The 16,036-nt window shown below is 24.0% G+C and overlaps 2 protein-coding genes and 1 long non-coding RNA gene across 4 annotated transcripts; 2 read left to right on the forward strand and 1 right to left on the reverse strand.

Moving 5' to 3' along the window:
- Positions 1-1,015: 1,015 nt before the first annotated feature.
- LOC135923328 (purine nucleoside phosphorylase-like) lies at positions 1,016-10,926 on the reverse strand. 2 transcript variants are annotated; one of them, XM_065458013.1, is made up of 6 exons: positions 10,811-10,926; positions 10,496-10,766; positions 10,352-10,458; positions 6,178-6,353; positions 1,895-2,085; positions 1,016-1,374 (listed from the first exon to the last, which is right to left on the reverse strand). In XM_065458013.1, the coding sequence occupies exons 2-6, from the start codon at positions 10,737-10,739 to the stop codon at positions 1,163-1,165; spliced, it is 930 nt and encodes a 309-aa protein (XP_065314085.1). In that variant the 5' UTR covers positions 10,740-10,766; positions 10,811-10,926; the 3' UTR covers positions 1,016-1,162. The 2 variants fall into 2 exon arrangements, with proteins under 2 accessions (XP_065314085.1, XP_065314086.1); XM_065458014.1 differs by lacking the exon at positions 10,811-10,926 and having other exon boundaries at positions 10,496-10,793.
- On the forward strand, positions 3,773-7,257 carry LOC135923330 (uncharacterized). Its single transcript, XR_010571185.1, has 3 exons — positions 3,773-3,841; positions 6,994-7,079; positions 7,138-7,257. It is a non-coding gene; the product is annotated as an uncharacterized LOC135923330 (long non-coding RNA).
- LOC135923327 (required for meiotic nuclear division protein 1 homolog) lies at positions 10,904-14,519 on the forward strand. Its single transcript, XM_065458012.1, has 10 exons — positions 10,904-11,141; positions 11,178-11,286; positions 11,335-11,447; positions 11,490-11,590; positions 11,632-11,729; positions 11,777-11,841; positions 13,516-13,592; positions 13,635-13,755; positions 13,927-14,043; positions 14,328-14,519. The coding sequence occupies exons 1-10, from the start codon at positions 10,935-10,937 to the stop codon at positions 14,382-14,384; spliced, it is 1,065 nt and encodes a 354-aa protein (XP_065314084.1). The 5' UTR covers positions 10,904-10,934; the 3' UTR covers positions 14,385-14,519.
- The last annotated feature ends 1,517 nt before the right edge of the window (positions 14,520-16,036 follow it).

Below are 16,036 nucleotides of genomic sequence, written 5' to 3' on the forward strand. Positions count from 1 at the left end.
CCTATGGCAAATAGCTTAGGACACCCTATTTTAATTTGCTTTTTCTCTTACTTTTTAGGTTTAGTCGAAGTTATACAACTTCCTGGTTGGAAATAAGTCGAATCAGGACACAGCTTAATTACTTATTTTTTTATTTTGTCATGTCATGACAACTTTTATTTTTTAAATTTGCAATCTAATTATTGGATAATTTTCCAAAAGAGGGCATATCATTAAATTATATGTTTAGCTCAACTTCCCTCTCCTAGCATTTTTCCTTTTAAAAGTAAAAAATACATTATTTTTAAATTATTGTATCTTTTTTTAAGGTAAACACCCCAAAATTTAGTATTTTACATTTGATAGTGGAATACATTTAAAATATGGATTAAAAATTATGATATTAATTTTTCATATTTTATTTTAAATTATAAACAACAGTTTTAAATTAATAAAAAATATAATGGGTTATTACAAATCTATAAATATTTATCTATCATATCAGGAGTATTTAAAATGACATAAATATATAATAAAACTATAAAATAAGGATATATATAAATTATCAAATGAGTATTTGATTTTAAAATTATCAGGTACTGATATAAAAATAAATATTTATATTGTTAATATATAAATTGTTAAATTAAACTATGTATAATTTCAAATAGTGGTTCCTGAAATTGATTATTAATACCTGAGTTGTACTTGTAGTATAATTGTTATATAATATAACATACATGGCTCAATACATAAACTTAGCTAATGTTTAGTTTATAAAGTTTAGATATTTAATTAATAAAATAATATGTGCATTATATTTATATTCTAACTATATTCATTATAACTTAATATATAATATATACCAATATATGATTATCATAATTAATATGAAGATTTTTAAAATATATTATTACAATAATTATTTTTTATTAAATTAACTAAAAAAAAATTTATTATGTTATGAAAGAAAATTAAAAATATTTGTAGAATTTGTAATAATAATAAAAAAATATATAATAATGTATAAATGGGATTCAAATTATAAATAATTTTAAATTGAACTAACCTAAATTAACCCAAAATAAATGCGATTGTAAATGATATTTCTTAAAAACATTTCGCTCCAGTCCTAACGAAGTTAAATTTAATTGATAAAACATTAATATCTAAAAAAAAATCATCACATTCTGGCCACCGTCTCTTTAATAATTTGTCCAATCTTTCTCGAACCCTCATCAAAGGATAGAGCTAATACCATTTCTATATGATCAGCATGCAAAGGTTCAGATGGTTTTTCTAGCGGATCTTGATAATCGGTTGTTATTAGGCTCAAACCGCAAACGCTTATTTGGCAATGTCTAGCTACAATAACCTCCGAAACGGTACTGGCCCCTAATTATTTAATGTACAAGTAATTTTTTATTCTATTTAGATTTGAAATTTATAAAAACTTGTAATAAAATAAATTATGAATATTTTAAAAATTATTAGATAAGCCGGATATTTGATTCGTCGCATATTCGATTAGATTATTTTTTAAAGTTTTCAAAAGTGAAAAAATGAATTAATAAATGTGGAAATAAAGTAAATAATCCACAAAGGACATGTTGAATACTTATGAACAATTTTAAATAGTAAAATATCAAATTTTATAGTTTAAAAAAAACTTCTACGTAAGATACTATGATTCCACAATTAAATCTTTTAAACATAAGTACGAGTGGTCAAAAACACACTGAATATAAAATAAATATAGTAACACCAAGAACATTGTACTTACTACTATTATAAATACTTTAAACAGTCTACAATAGCTATTAAATTAAAATTAATTATATATTATACTATAACTTTCATTATATATATATTTTTTTGCAACATGGCATGGTATATAGTGTATATTTTTTTTAACCTATAGCATCTGCACCAAACTTAGTCATAATGTTTTTTTCGGCGTTAGTCTCATAATTGGGGCCACATACCATTAAATAAATGCCTTCTTTGCAGCAAGGGCTCATATGGAGACTATTGGCAGATTCGAGTGTTAATTTTCTGAGTTTGATACAATACGGGGCACGCAAATCGGGAAATCTTAGGCCCCATCTAATTAAAATATATAAAATTAATGGGATTAATCGGTAAAATATTTTGAAATTTAAATAATATTTATATTTGATTTTGAAAAGCACTTAATTTAACATTAAGTATTTTAGTCTCTGACTCCTTTTTTAATCGATTGACCTTATATTAATACTGTACCAAATTAATTAGACGTAGGGTTGTGCCGATACAAATATAAGAAGGGAGCTGACACTTACCGTTTAAAAAAAATTGGATCAGGTAAATATTTTTTAAACGACCCGATTTTGAGGACATATGATTTAACTATAAATTTTAAAAGAAATTTTCATAATGATAAAAATGAATTGATTTTAATGCAGTAACCCATCTTTCAATTTTGTCAAGATGTTTAACAAGATCAATGATTTGAAACAAATTTAATATCCCATTTTGAACCTGGAGTACTCCAATAATCGAACGACGACATGTCAAGCGGGACTGTAAGTTAATTAAAATTATATGTAGGAAAATCAGAGCGATTACACCAGAACTCAAAGATCTTTAAATTATTTTAAAGAATGAACATTTTTTTTTATAATAACTTTTCAAATTATCAGTACAATAAAAATAGAAATGTGAACCCTTGGACAAAAAAATAGGTCTGAATTGAAGAATAAAATTTAAAAAGGGTTCAGGTTTGGAGAACATATTGACTCAAAATAACACAATTTTTTTAAAATTTATACTTAAATGTGTAATTTAAATGCATAGCCTTACTTAATATCACTTATAATAAACTATTATTACCTATTCTACATTTTTTAAAAATTCTTTTGGAATGTTTTATGAATAAAAAATATTCAAAATATTATAAAATCATTCTATATGTTTTTCGACTTGGAAGATGATACATTTTAGAATATAAAACAGTGAAATTAAAATTATTAATATAAATTATTAGGGATTACCTAATTAATCGGTGTCCGCGATAACCCAACTCCCAGACATTGTTACATATGATTGTAAAAGTTGGTAAATCATGTGGAATGAATCCACGAAAGAGCTCGATAATATTGGAATTTTATCTCGTAAATTAGGTAGAAGAGTGATACGAGATTTATTTTTGAATATACCAAAAAATAATCTAAGAGATTAAGCTGGGGTTATCAATATATTTAGCGATGTCTTTAACTTTCATTTGTTGTTTTTCCGGTAAGGACAACATTTTACTAACTATGCCGATTTTTTCTTTATTCGAATATTTTTCTGGGTCTTGAAATAGTAGACGAGGATTGGGAGTTTGTATTTAAGTTAGAATTGACAGAATTTGATAATATATATTTATAGTAAAAATGAAATTCAAATTAGGTAGTTAATTAAAAATCTTTCTTGAGATTTCTCAGAGAATTTATATTTTGAAAAATAATTTTAATTTTTTTTAAAGAAATTTTAAAATTAATTTTTTTACGTAAGGCTGCGTCCAAAGTCATTAAAAAAAATAAAATAAATAAATAAATTTTGAGGAAAAAAATAACATAAGCTATTTTTAATGTAAAAATAAAATAGTGTCCTATTTCATTTTTCGGTATTTGTAAAAATTTATTTTTTTTTAAAAATAATAAAAAAAAATAAAGTTGAATAAAAATATATTCAAAATTTTGAAATTTTTAGAAGAAAATTAGTAAGTAAAATTTTTAATGATATTAATTTTTATAAATTTAACCAAAACGATTATGAAAATCCAATAAATAAAAATATCAGGGATAACATGGTTGGGAGAAGTGTACATTTAAGATTAGTAAGTGTATATATTATAAATTTTGAAACAATAATTTAATATTTTGACATCACCTTATGTGATTAAATAGAGATTCTATAGAAATTAGGCAAATTTGGGAGGAAAGGCCAGGACTATGAAAAAATTTTGAAATAAAATCAAACATATAACTTCAATTATGATCAATTGAAAACAAACCCTTTGCAATTTATTTTTACCATAATTTAGCCAATATTAACTTTAGAAATTAATGTAAAAAGAATAATAGGTATGATTTATTAAGATATTGACTATTTATATAGAAAATATTTACTAAGTTTTATTGAGCTAATATTTTGACATCACCTTATGTGATTAAATATTTATAAATAAACAATAGGTTTTTGTTTAAACATTATTTACCCCTTCTTTTTTTCATTATATCCTTTAGTTGAATAATAAATATGCTTTTTTAAAATATTTATTAAATTAATATTTACCTAACTGTACATAGCATGTTAATAAATTATCATTTATAATAAAATATTACTACATACCCTATAAAAATTCACAATATTTTCCTTTAAAAATTGATATAAATTAAACCTATAAAATGGAAGTATAAAAACAAAAAAAAATTAGAAAAATGATAAAAAAAAAACCCCAGATAATGATTTTTTTCTTTCATTTTCACTAAGAGTTTACAGTTAGTAAATTTTTATTATATTGTTTCATTGATAGATGGTAAATAAAAATTAATGTAAATATAGGATCTGTTAAAAAATTTGTAAATCGACAGAGCCTAAATTGAAAGTAAATGAAACGTTTATTTTTAAAAAATTTTACCAGGAAATATTCATAGGATCCCTATCTATCTATGAAAAATTACTAATATTTTACTCAGATAGTTGGATTATTTCGCCAAAATTATATTAAAAAATTCGTGATCTCTGGCCTAATCTGAGAAAAATTAACAATATCTAACTCAGATAATAATTTCTACACACTGGTTCCACTCAAACCTAGCAGTAATGTCGTTAAATAACTTATTTTTAATCTTTACTTAAGCCAATTTTTAGCCGGTAAAAAAATCGGCGAAAACGAACTTTTAGCTGAAAACTATAACTTTGACCTTGAGGCTTTTCAGAAAAATACAGCATACATTTAAAAGAAACTAATGTTAAAGGATTTTCTCCAGTACGCTTTTGTAGATTGAGTCGAATTGGCCGACATTTAGCCATTACCCAACTATAGTCTTTATCAAACTCGAAAAGAAGTGTTTTATCTTATAAAATTCGTCTAAATCTTCATGCTGAGGCTTAAGTTAGAGGTTTAGTGCAAATTTTGGCCCAAGTTTTAAGGATAAATATCCAGCCCAGTTTAAATTTATTTGTAATTTGTTATTACTGTAATTTATAAATTATTGTTATATAACAAATAGTTTTGTTAAACAGCTCGTTTTGAGCCGATTTTTAAAAACGGCTAACTCAATATTTCATCCAGAAAAATATTACGCAAGCCAGAAGATTTTGCTCATAGAAGGAACAAAGGTCTAGACATATATTAACGAAATCTCGAGGCTTAGATAATATTTTTCTGGCTAAAATATTGAGTTAGCCGTTTTAAAAAATCGGCTCAAAATGAGCTGTTTAACAACACTATTTGTTAATTAATATAAAAGCTATAAGGGGTGCTTTATATGAAGGGGAAAAATATTATCAGCACTGTTATCTCAATCAGAAAAAAAGAGGAATGTAAAATAAATCGAAATTTAAAAATGACGACATCATTTAAAAAAATCTATCTTGCTATTTAACAGAACAGGCTTAAAAAATAAAATGATTTGATCTTTTCTTTTATTAAAACAAAACTATAATTAGAATATATTCTGCGGTATCCAATACAAGGTGACGGAGTATCGAGAGCTAAAAATTTATATGTATTGTTTTGGTCCGTTATATTATATGTATCGGTATGGAAAAAAATTGACACATTTTTATCTTAAATGATAACCAATTCTCAATTTTTACCAAATAAAAAATTTAATTTTCACATAATAAAAAAATTAATTTAAATAATATAAATTAATTAGTTGGAAAATTTAATAATAGATCGTTTTCGCATTCATGTCATGCTCATAATTTAGATTTCTTTTTTAAATATTTTACAAAATCAAAATAAGAAAATTTTAAAAATCTCTGTACAATGATCAAAATTAAAACACGTGGGCTATGGTAAAAATAATTTTTTTAATCCATACAGGGCTTAAAATTTATACATCGTAGGTCACTGATAGATATATAAAAATTATTTTATGCATTTTTGAGAAAAAACTATTCATAATTTGATAAAATTTTTTTATAAAATAATTTAATTACCTATCATCATTATCACCTATCAAAGGATTTTGTCCGGCCAACCCTGCAAAATCAATATGATCTTTAATGATCATAACATCACCACTTTTGAAATTTTTAGATAAACACCCAGAACAATTGGTTACAAATAATGTTTCAACACCCATTAATTTCATGGCTCTGACTGGCAATGTTATCTTATAGTTAAATATTTTAATATTATTATTTTTGTTAAAAATTTTATAAGAAAAAAATATAAATATAAATAAGTAAATCTGGGATCTAATACCAGATATTTCCTCTAAATCAAAAAATTATTTTTTATACATAAAATATGTGAAATTAATAAAACTAAGTAATTTCAACTTTAAAAAAAAATCATCTCTAGATGAGTATAATATTGAATGCTCATCAATATTCTACTGTTGAAAATATACTAAAAAATTCAATTCTATTTTTATTGAATTAAATTTACATTCTACGTTTAAGAGTTAGGGTTAGCAAAATTGGCTAAAAATCTCACCTAAGCCTAATTTTAAAAATCGGCAGGAGAAAATTAGCCGATTTTGCAATACTAATTACCAGAAACCTGCAGAGGTACTATTTGCACGATTCGGTCCGGTTTAAAATTTTAAATGAACCATTTTAAATAAATTCTAATTTAGTGATATTGACATTTATGACTGAGAAAAAGATCAATTTTTTTTATTTTTCAAAATTAATATAAAATTTGAAAATATTTTTTTACAAAGTAGATTCCATTTATTATATATATTTTTGTTAAACATTTCAATAGTTGATTTAGATTGTAAAAGAAGATTTTAACTACTTAAAAAGGTTATAGTGGAGTGGACGTGATAATAACGAGGCAAAATCTTTAGCAGACCATTTTGGTATCACCAAGACTCACAGCAAATTGGCTGGTATGTAAAATATTTTTGCATAATAATCTATTTATTATATGATGTATTATATTTTTAGCTTCTGATGACCAAACATGAAGGATGTATTAAATTTTGTAATATGTTGTGACATTTTCCAGCATAGCAACACAAGATTTGGAAAAATCAGCAATGAGTTGCATTCAATTCCTATTCCGGCAAAGATAGGAAAGTTGATTACATAATAAATCCTTAATTAAAAATGTTTTATAATTTTGGTCATTTTAATTGTATCTAATTTTTGTTTATGTATTTATATTTTCATTTTTAGCCTTATTAATGGTCTGTCTATTATAGTTTATATGTATGTGCCACTTGTTTTTATTAGTTATGTTGGTTTCATATATTCCATTTAAATTTTATGTAAGCTTATACCTTCTATTTTGAATCTTTTTTCAAAAATATATAATATATTCATTTTTAATTTTGATAATATTTTTAAATACAACTAAAATAAAAATATAATTAGCATATAATCTAACAATTAGAATTTATAATCTGAAAATATAATAAATAAAATTAATATAGGCCCCTTCAATCTCAGGTATCAATTGATATATATCATAATTTCATTTTTTAGTAAATTTAGATTTTATCTTATTCTATATAATATTTTTTCAGCTGCAATCATAAATAGTGGTAAGCCTCTTTACTTTATTATATCATGACACCCAACCCTGAATTAATATTCATAAATTTTATATTACATAAATTAAATTAGTAAAAAGGTATTCACAAATATATAAGATAGATGGCAATTTCACTTAACCTTAATTTCTATTTTTAACCACACTAAAATTTATTACAATTCCCTTCCTAATAGAGTATATAAATAACAATAATTTTTTATTTTACAAAAGGTATGGACATATATAGGTGTTGATTTAAGTGCTATGTCTGGTGAGAATGGCATAAATACATTGCTGTATATTTCATCAAATATATTGTAGCCATGCCTTTAAAAAATAAATCAGCATAATATTTCCTCTACTCGTTACTATGCACACATGGTAGGACAAAAGTATAATAAATTTGGTAATAAAATATTATATTTTCGATTCAAATTAATGATCAAGGAGGTGAGAGTTTTTGTGAACAAAATAAGCATAATTATCAAAAAATCGCATATCTTATTTATTTATATGGCATATCTTATTAATTTGTTTTTCTACTTTATATATACACATAAGTTTTATATACAAATTAAATAAAATATATATAAGATACACATTATTTCTTATAAATTTAAAATGATATAAACTAATTGTCCATCTTTTTTCAGTAAAATATAATTTATGTGCTTGAAATAAATTATTTATAAATTGTTGATAACTTATATATTATTTCTAACCTTAAGTGGTATGATGAAAATAAATCTGCAAGTGGTTATCTTATCTACATTTTAAAACTGTTTTATCTCACATTTCTATATTAAGCTTTGACATTTTCGAAATTAACCTTAAATTAATATATTAAACACAAAATTTTGTAAAAAGAATAAAGCAAAATTGCATTAAATATCAATATAATGATAGAAAATATAATTTGATCTTTACATGTCAGTCATAAATGTCAGTATCACTAAAAATATCATATTTAATCAATGCACGTCAGTCATAAATGTCAATATCACTAAAATATAATGTGAAATCTTAATATGTCAGTCATAAATGCCAATATCACTAAATTAGAATTTATTTAAAACATGGTTCATTTAAAACGTTACACCGGATTATTTTTTCAAAAATTTTTTTGGGCCAGCCTGGGTATTATATTTTAAAGCATAGCCTGGCTTTTTCAAAAGAAAAATTTTCAAGCTTGGCCCAGATTTTTTTAAAATATATTATATTTATTTATGATTTTAATAGCTAATAATGGCCATTTCAAATAGGATATTATTTTTTTTAAAAAAATTCAGATCCAGCCAAACATTGGTTAAAAAAATTTAAATATGGCCCAGTCGGACTGCAGGTCTATGCTAATTACAAAGTCCCTGATTCAATAAATGATTAAACCAAATTTAAAATTTTATTTTTTTTGACTAATAAAATAATTACAATTTTATTATTTTTAATTTTAGTTACTGTTATTTCTCAAATCCTTAATATTAAAATTTTGATTGAGTTTTCTATAGTGAGACCCCTAAATCAAACATTTATAACCCTCTCTGTCCACCCTATTTCTATTAAAAGTTAGTTTTTAAACTATATTATGAAAAATATGTCTTAATTGATTTTTATCTGAGGGTAAATCAATTGGTTATAACTATAAAAAAATATTACATAAATTGAATAAGCAACCTAATCATTTTAAAAGTGTTCATATCAGAATTATGAACCTAAATTTGGGTTCAGGAATTTTATACTCTATTTAGGATAAATTTTGATATCAGTAATTTAATTGAAACCCATTTTCTAAAAGAAGTCTGAACCAGGCCCATGTCCATATTAACCAACCCAAGTATTGCCCTAAAATATGCTTCTGTTTTATGTGGTCCCATTTATATGGTATTTAGCAAAATTCAAGCAAGATTATCTAAATTAGTTTATTATCTATGAGGCCAAATTGACAATAGAATGTGATTAATTTTATATTTATATTATATAGCTTATCCTAATCTTTTTTCTACCTTGATAAAATTTTAGGCTACATCTAAGTCATATAAAAAAATTATGTTTTCAGACAAAATAATAAAGTTAAAAAAATTGAATGGTGGTTAAAAGGACAATTAATTTAGGATAAAATTATATTAAACAATTATTGACACGCTCATCAGATTCAGTAGAAAGATACTTTTTTTCATTTGGAGTACATTGGAAAACTAGTTTTTTTATAAGCAATTAAATGTAAATACAATGTTGAGGATAAATATAATACTTGTGATTGTTAACCTATTATTATTAGAATCTTATTTTTTAATTTTATAAACCTATTAATTTTTTATTGGAAGAAAAAACAGATAGCATTAGGTAAATTTTAATATTAGTCTAGATTTTACATGTTAAATTTAGAATATTAAATGATTTCTCACTACAATATAATTAGAATTTATTTTATATATTATGTCAACAATTGAAATACTGAAAATGATATTAAGGTAATTTTTTCTTTATCTAATACTGGTTAAACTCTATCAGGTACATCTCTAATGTAAAATTAATGCTTATAGAATATTTTCTGGAAGTTTACTATTATGTCTAAAAAATCAATACTCATTGATTTAAACTATTCAATAATTTTTTAATGTAAATTACCTCCCAAGGTTGATATCCTTCATACAAATGAGTTCGCCCTTGAAAGCATAAAACTTGGTATTTTCCATTAAGAAAACCAATAGTTAATTGATTTAAATGTCCATCCACTAATTTTAATATAAATATATATATATAAATCTGTACCTTTAGAAACGGGCATATAAGGTATATCTTTATAAGATATGACAAGTCGCTTATTTTTCATTTTTTCATCATCCCCATCCAAAATTTCTGCTATATTTCCTAAGCCTGACCCACAAATTATAGCAATAATCGGTTTGAAAAAAGAATTTGAAAAATGTTCCTCATATTTTAATTTAATGATCGTTGCTATTTGATTTGCTGATTTCCAGATGGTTTGTTTATTAGGCCTTTCGAAACTGTCCATTTAACATTTTAAAGGCCTCCACACAATCTAAAAAAAACCGATATTTATGATTATATTGAAACTATAAAAACAATTAGCAGTCATAAGTCATATCAACTATTAAGACGTCAAAAAGAACTAACTTGACATTTGACATCTATCGACAGGTTATTAATCATTTAATTAAAAATTAGTAGATTCATTATTTTTTTCCCAATGCATGCTCTAAAAAATTTTTTAAATAAGTTTTCATGCCAATTATATTTTTCATATTCTCCTAAATCGTTATTTATAAATCACAATTATTATATAAGATGTTTATCTACATTACCTCAGCCAAAAACATTAGACAATTCAGAAGAGTTGAAATTTTGCTTGGATAAATCAAAAATTAAAAGATCATTAAAAAAATCCAAAATTCAAGTTTATTTTTTTTTTATCTTTCTAAATTTTTTATAGAGATTAGGCAGAATAAAAGCTTTTGCCACAGCTGATTCATATAATCTACAAAATTTACATAATACATTAACACAAAATTCCACATATAATATTAAATTGGCTTCTGATGGTACTTATTTTTAATAAAGTTTATGGATTGTTTATGGTCATCTCATAGATATAGAAGATGTATTATATGTTCAATTAACTTCAGATGAAACAAGAGAAAATCCTTCTATATTTTTTTTTGAAGATGGGGTCTCAGTATTTTGGAATATATATGAAAATGAAGCTTTAATAATTATATATGTATAACTAAACAAGTTTATATAGATTAAACAAATTCTATCCACTCTTAAAAATGTGTCCACAAATGCATATGAATCAAATTTAATTGAAGAAGAATGTGACACATTAGATTTTTTATTACATGAGTAAACAAAATGTAATTTTAGTTTTATACATAAACATATAGAAATCAGACTAAATTTCATGATGGAAAAATCTATTTACAATCAAAAAATTCGAACATATTAGAATTGTATACATTTTCTAATTCTTTGGCTCAATCAGGTTTACTAATGAGAGTATAATATGATCTAAATAAATTAAATTTTTAGTTAAACTTTCAATATGGGAATCTCGTTTGGATAAATATGGTGCATCACTTGAACAGATTGTTGAGGTATAACTTTATACATATGGAATATTTTTAAAACTTAATATTGAATGACTATCATCAAATGAGGGAACTTAACCCTTCATAGCACTATAGCTATGCAGACCCCAGTTGTTTAATAAACGTTATTGTTAAAAATTCTTTTGATATTCTTGTCTGGATCTTTTAGTAGTTTAATATTTTTAGGTAAGGTATATATGTGCATAAGCATTTCATGGTTTATAATGATTTTTTTATCTTGGGAACCAGGTATACATGAAATATACAAGAATCTGATTCATATAGAACTCTAAACTTGAATGAACACTTATTAATATTCATTAAATATAAATGTTATATGAATAATTTTATTATAAATTATAAATGGTGTAATAAATTGGATTTCTTTTATCCAATGACAATTTCCTATAAATATCAGTTATTAAAGTATCTAGATACAAGTTTAGGTATGTATCTGTATCTACATCACTATAAAATATATCTCTATCTAGATACTATTTTAGAGGTATCTGTTTTTAGACACTTTGCAAGATGCATCTTGATATATCTTTATTTATCATATTTGAATGCAAAATTCATTTTATTTTACATGAGCATATAATTTAAATAAATATTTATTAAAAAATATTAATATAATAAAAAAAGATATATAATATTAAATATCAAAACTTATATATATATATAATAAAACTTATATATAGAATAAAATTTATATATAAAATAAAACTTATATATAAAATAAAATATTATAATTTTATAATGTATGTTGAAAAACGTACCACTAATGCTCAATTTATTTGCGTTATAAAATAATATACAAATCCTTTCTTAGCCATGACGCCCATTAATTATTAAAAACAATACATTTGATTATTTAATTAATTTAATAAATAAATTATAAGTTTAATGTAGAAATTTTTTTTAAAATAATTGCTTGTTTTTAAGAAGAATTTGTTCAAAAGAACGATAAAAATGAGGGTATTTAGATTTTTTAATATTATTTTATATGGTATTCGAATTGAATGAGAGCAAAATATAAAAATATTATTTACATATTTTGTGCTCTCGTAATAGGAGTTTTTGTTCAGGAACCACCCTGTATATAAATAATAAATTGTATCGGGTTACAGATACATTTTTATGCTTGCATCAGTATCTAGATACGTTTTTAAATGCAGTATCTCTATCTAGATCCATTAAAAATTATCTTTTAACAACTCTGATAAATATAAAAGGAGTTTAGTAATGTCTATTAAATATTTTATAAAAATTGAAGGTGTTATTTTTAATTCATATATTGGAAAATATTTTTATTTTTGCCACCATATCTCAGAAAATATAAATGTTAGGAGGCTACATTTTTGGCTATTTCGTTAAATTCACTTTTCATTACTTGCCAAATTTTAAAAAATTTGAAGGGGGTCGCCAACTTGTTGATTTTTCATTGAATAACCTAAATGTATTTCGATATAGTCCAACTTTGTATATAATTGTATGATTTAATTATTTATTGAACTATATAATGATAAATTCTCTACTTTGAAAAATATCTGTAATTTTAAATCATTTATTAAAAGTTTAAATCTCTGAAAACAAATAAATAATAATTTTTAATAGATGCCTATATGTATAACTAATCAATTATTTATATACAAACCGATTTTTTTTAAACCCAATTAGGACATGCAATTTAGATCCAAGATTGAAATTACAGAAGACAAAGTTCTTAAAAAAGCCGGAGAATTGTTTAAACTCAGGTAATTCCATAATTTTTTGTAGCTATATTTTATATATTAAAGGCATCAGATAAATTTGACTTCAGACTTGTTAGATCCTCCCGATTTTTATTGGGACCGAGAAAATCTAGAATGCTTATTCATAAGAACTTGTAATTATTTGAACATTCCAAAAAGGACGAAAGTATAATCATCGTAATGAATAAATTAGATAAAGAGATAATTATATAAATTTGTAAAATTATATCTCATTATAATAATTTTTTTGCACAAAAACATACACATATTTTTTTAAAAATAACATTTATAGAAGTAATTATAATTGATAAATACTTTTTTAAAAAATGTTTATTAGATCATGAATGAACAATTGAATCATTGCTTCGACATAATAAATTTACTCAAAAGTTATTTGAATGATAAACATCACATACGATTAGAGTGGATGATTATTATACTTATTTGCGTCGAGGTAATTTGTCATTGGCCACACATATATGAAAAGATAACCATAATTTTCTGTTAAATGGTATCATTATGCAATGCAATTAATTTTTTTAAACATCATTTTTTATTTTTGATCACTTATATAAAACTCACTTTATCTCCAGAACGAATAAAAAAATACCCACATGTTATTTATTATAAAATATTCTCATTTTAATTCTAATCTTCAATAGAAAAAGGGAATTCCAATTTTAATTCTAAATTTATTCATTTTTGGGATTTACCTATAACATTATATTGATTTATTAGGTTATTTTAGGGCTGCTTACAACTTATAAGGCATTCGAACCAAAGGATCAAAACTAAAGCAATTGAAGATGCTAGTTACGTATGAATATATGTGCCTTTTTTAAATAAAAGATTTAAATGATAAATTTATAAAAAATATTGTATTTTTTTGTTTGCATTTATAGATGAAATAAATTTTTTTTATTATTTGTATTACTTATGTTTGCCACCACTATTTTTGGAAAAGGTATCATTCCTTACTGTAATGGTAACTAAAAAACAAAATTTAAAAAAAATATTCTTTTCTTGGGTTGCTCTAGAGTTATACTCGAACATCTACAAATTTAGAAATAATAATTTATTATATGTGTTTTATTATAGATCCGTTTTATTAAAAAATATATCGAAGACATCCAATTCAGATTTAGGAATTAAAGCAATCGATTAAAAAAATACTGCCATGCTTTTTAGAAGTTTTGAATCAAAAATGTCAAAAAATAATAACATAAGGAGCCGCATCTCAAATGATATCTTCTTAATGAATTTAAAAATTATAAAGCGGGATTCTTAGTGTCCATATGACACATCAATTTTCTTTATTAATCAATAATTCTTATGTTATTATGATTAATAGAATTAAAAAATAAAATATCAATAAAGAATATTAATCTCATAAACAATTTTAAAAATCCATCAGCTACTTAATCGAGTCAGATCAGATCCAATTATGAATTCGCCTAAAAAATTCAAAACGAAAAATGTATCAATTACTCGAATAATTCTAAATATCTAAAATTATTTCCACAATATTTACAATACATCTTAATTAAGGGTAGAAAGGGTATTCTCATCCTTTGCATACATATTTTATCTTTGCTAATAACCAAATTATCTGAAAATATCTTAAATTGTTATTTAATTATAATTTTAAAAAAATCTACTCGTTAATTTTATATAAATTATATTTTATTTTTATATGCATAAAAATATTGTTCGATATAAATGATTTATACTTTTTGAAGAAATGATATGTTAGTATAATTAATATGGAAATAGCGATTAGAGATGGCTCTGATATGCACGAAATGAGGTATCTATTGATTTGGCCCCAAAAAGCTCATATTCCTGAGTGGTGTGATCATTATCTCAATGGAGAGCTCGGCAAGTCGTGGGCGCTGATGATTAGATCGGCTTTATTGAAGGCTAGATATGTGTTGACGACGGGCGTTAACTGTAATTTAATATGACAAGAATAGACTGGACAAGACGAGATGATTTGCTACAACTAGGATTCTGGCTAAAAAGATTCGACCCATCTCAAGATGCTGAATAAGAGTGTAATTAATCTGAAAGCGTCTAGGTATATTGCTAGTCTAAAGTGGGTTAAGTTATCGGCTGATACAATTTTGTTGACCATATTTTGAGCTATCAGATATAAAATTAAACTAGTAGGGTTCACAACCGATTTTGCTTCAGAAAAAGCGAGCCCCCCTCCTTCCAGAGGGCATCTGTCTAGTTGACCATTTAAAATCGAATAGCCTGAAAGGATAATGAAAGCTTGGGACTTCTGAGAAATCGCTGACAACTATAGTTGGGTAATCGGCTTAGCCTAGCCGATTTTTTTTTGACTAAGGCGAATTCTACGCCGATTTTCTTTGGCTAAGCATAAGTCGATTTTATTTTTAGCTAGGCTTTAGCCGATTTTTTTTGAATGAGGCTACGCGGTTTAT

The sequence above is a fragment of the Gordionus sp. m RMFG-2023 genome, chromosome 2 (genome assembly GCF_954871325.1).
Source record: "Gordionus sp. m RMFG-2023 chromosome 2, tfGorSpeb1-WG-v2, whole genome shotgun sequence".
Taxonomy (NCBI): domain Eukaryota; kingdom Metazoa; phylum Nematomorpha; class Gordioida; order Chordodea; family Parachordodidae; genus Gordionus; species Gordionus sp. m RMFG-2023.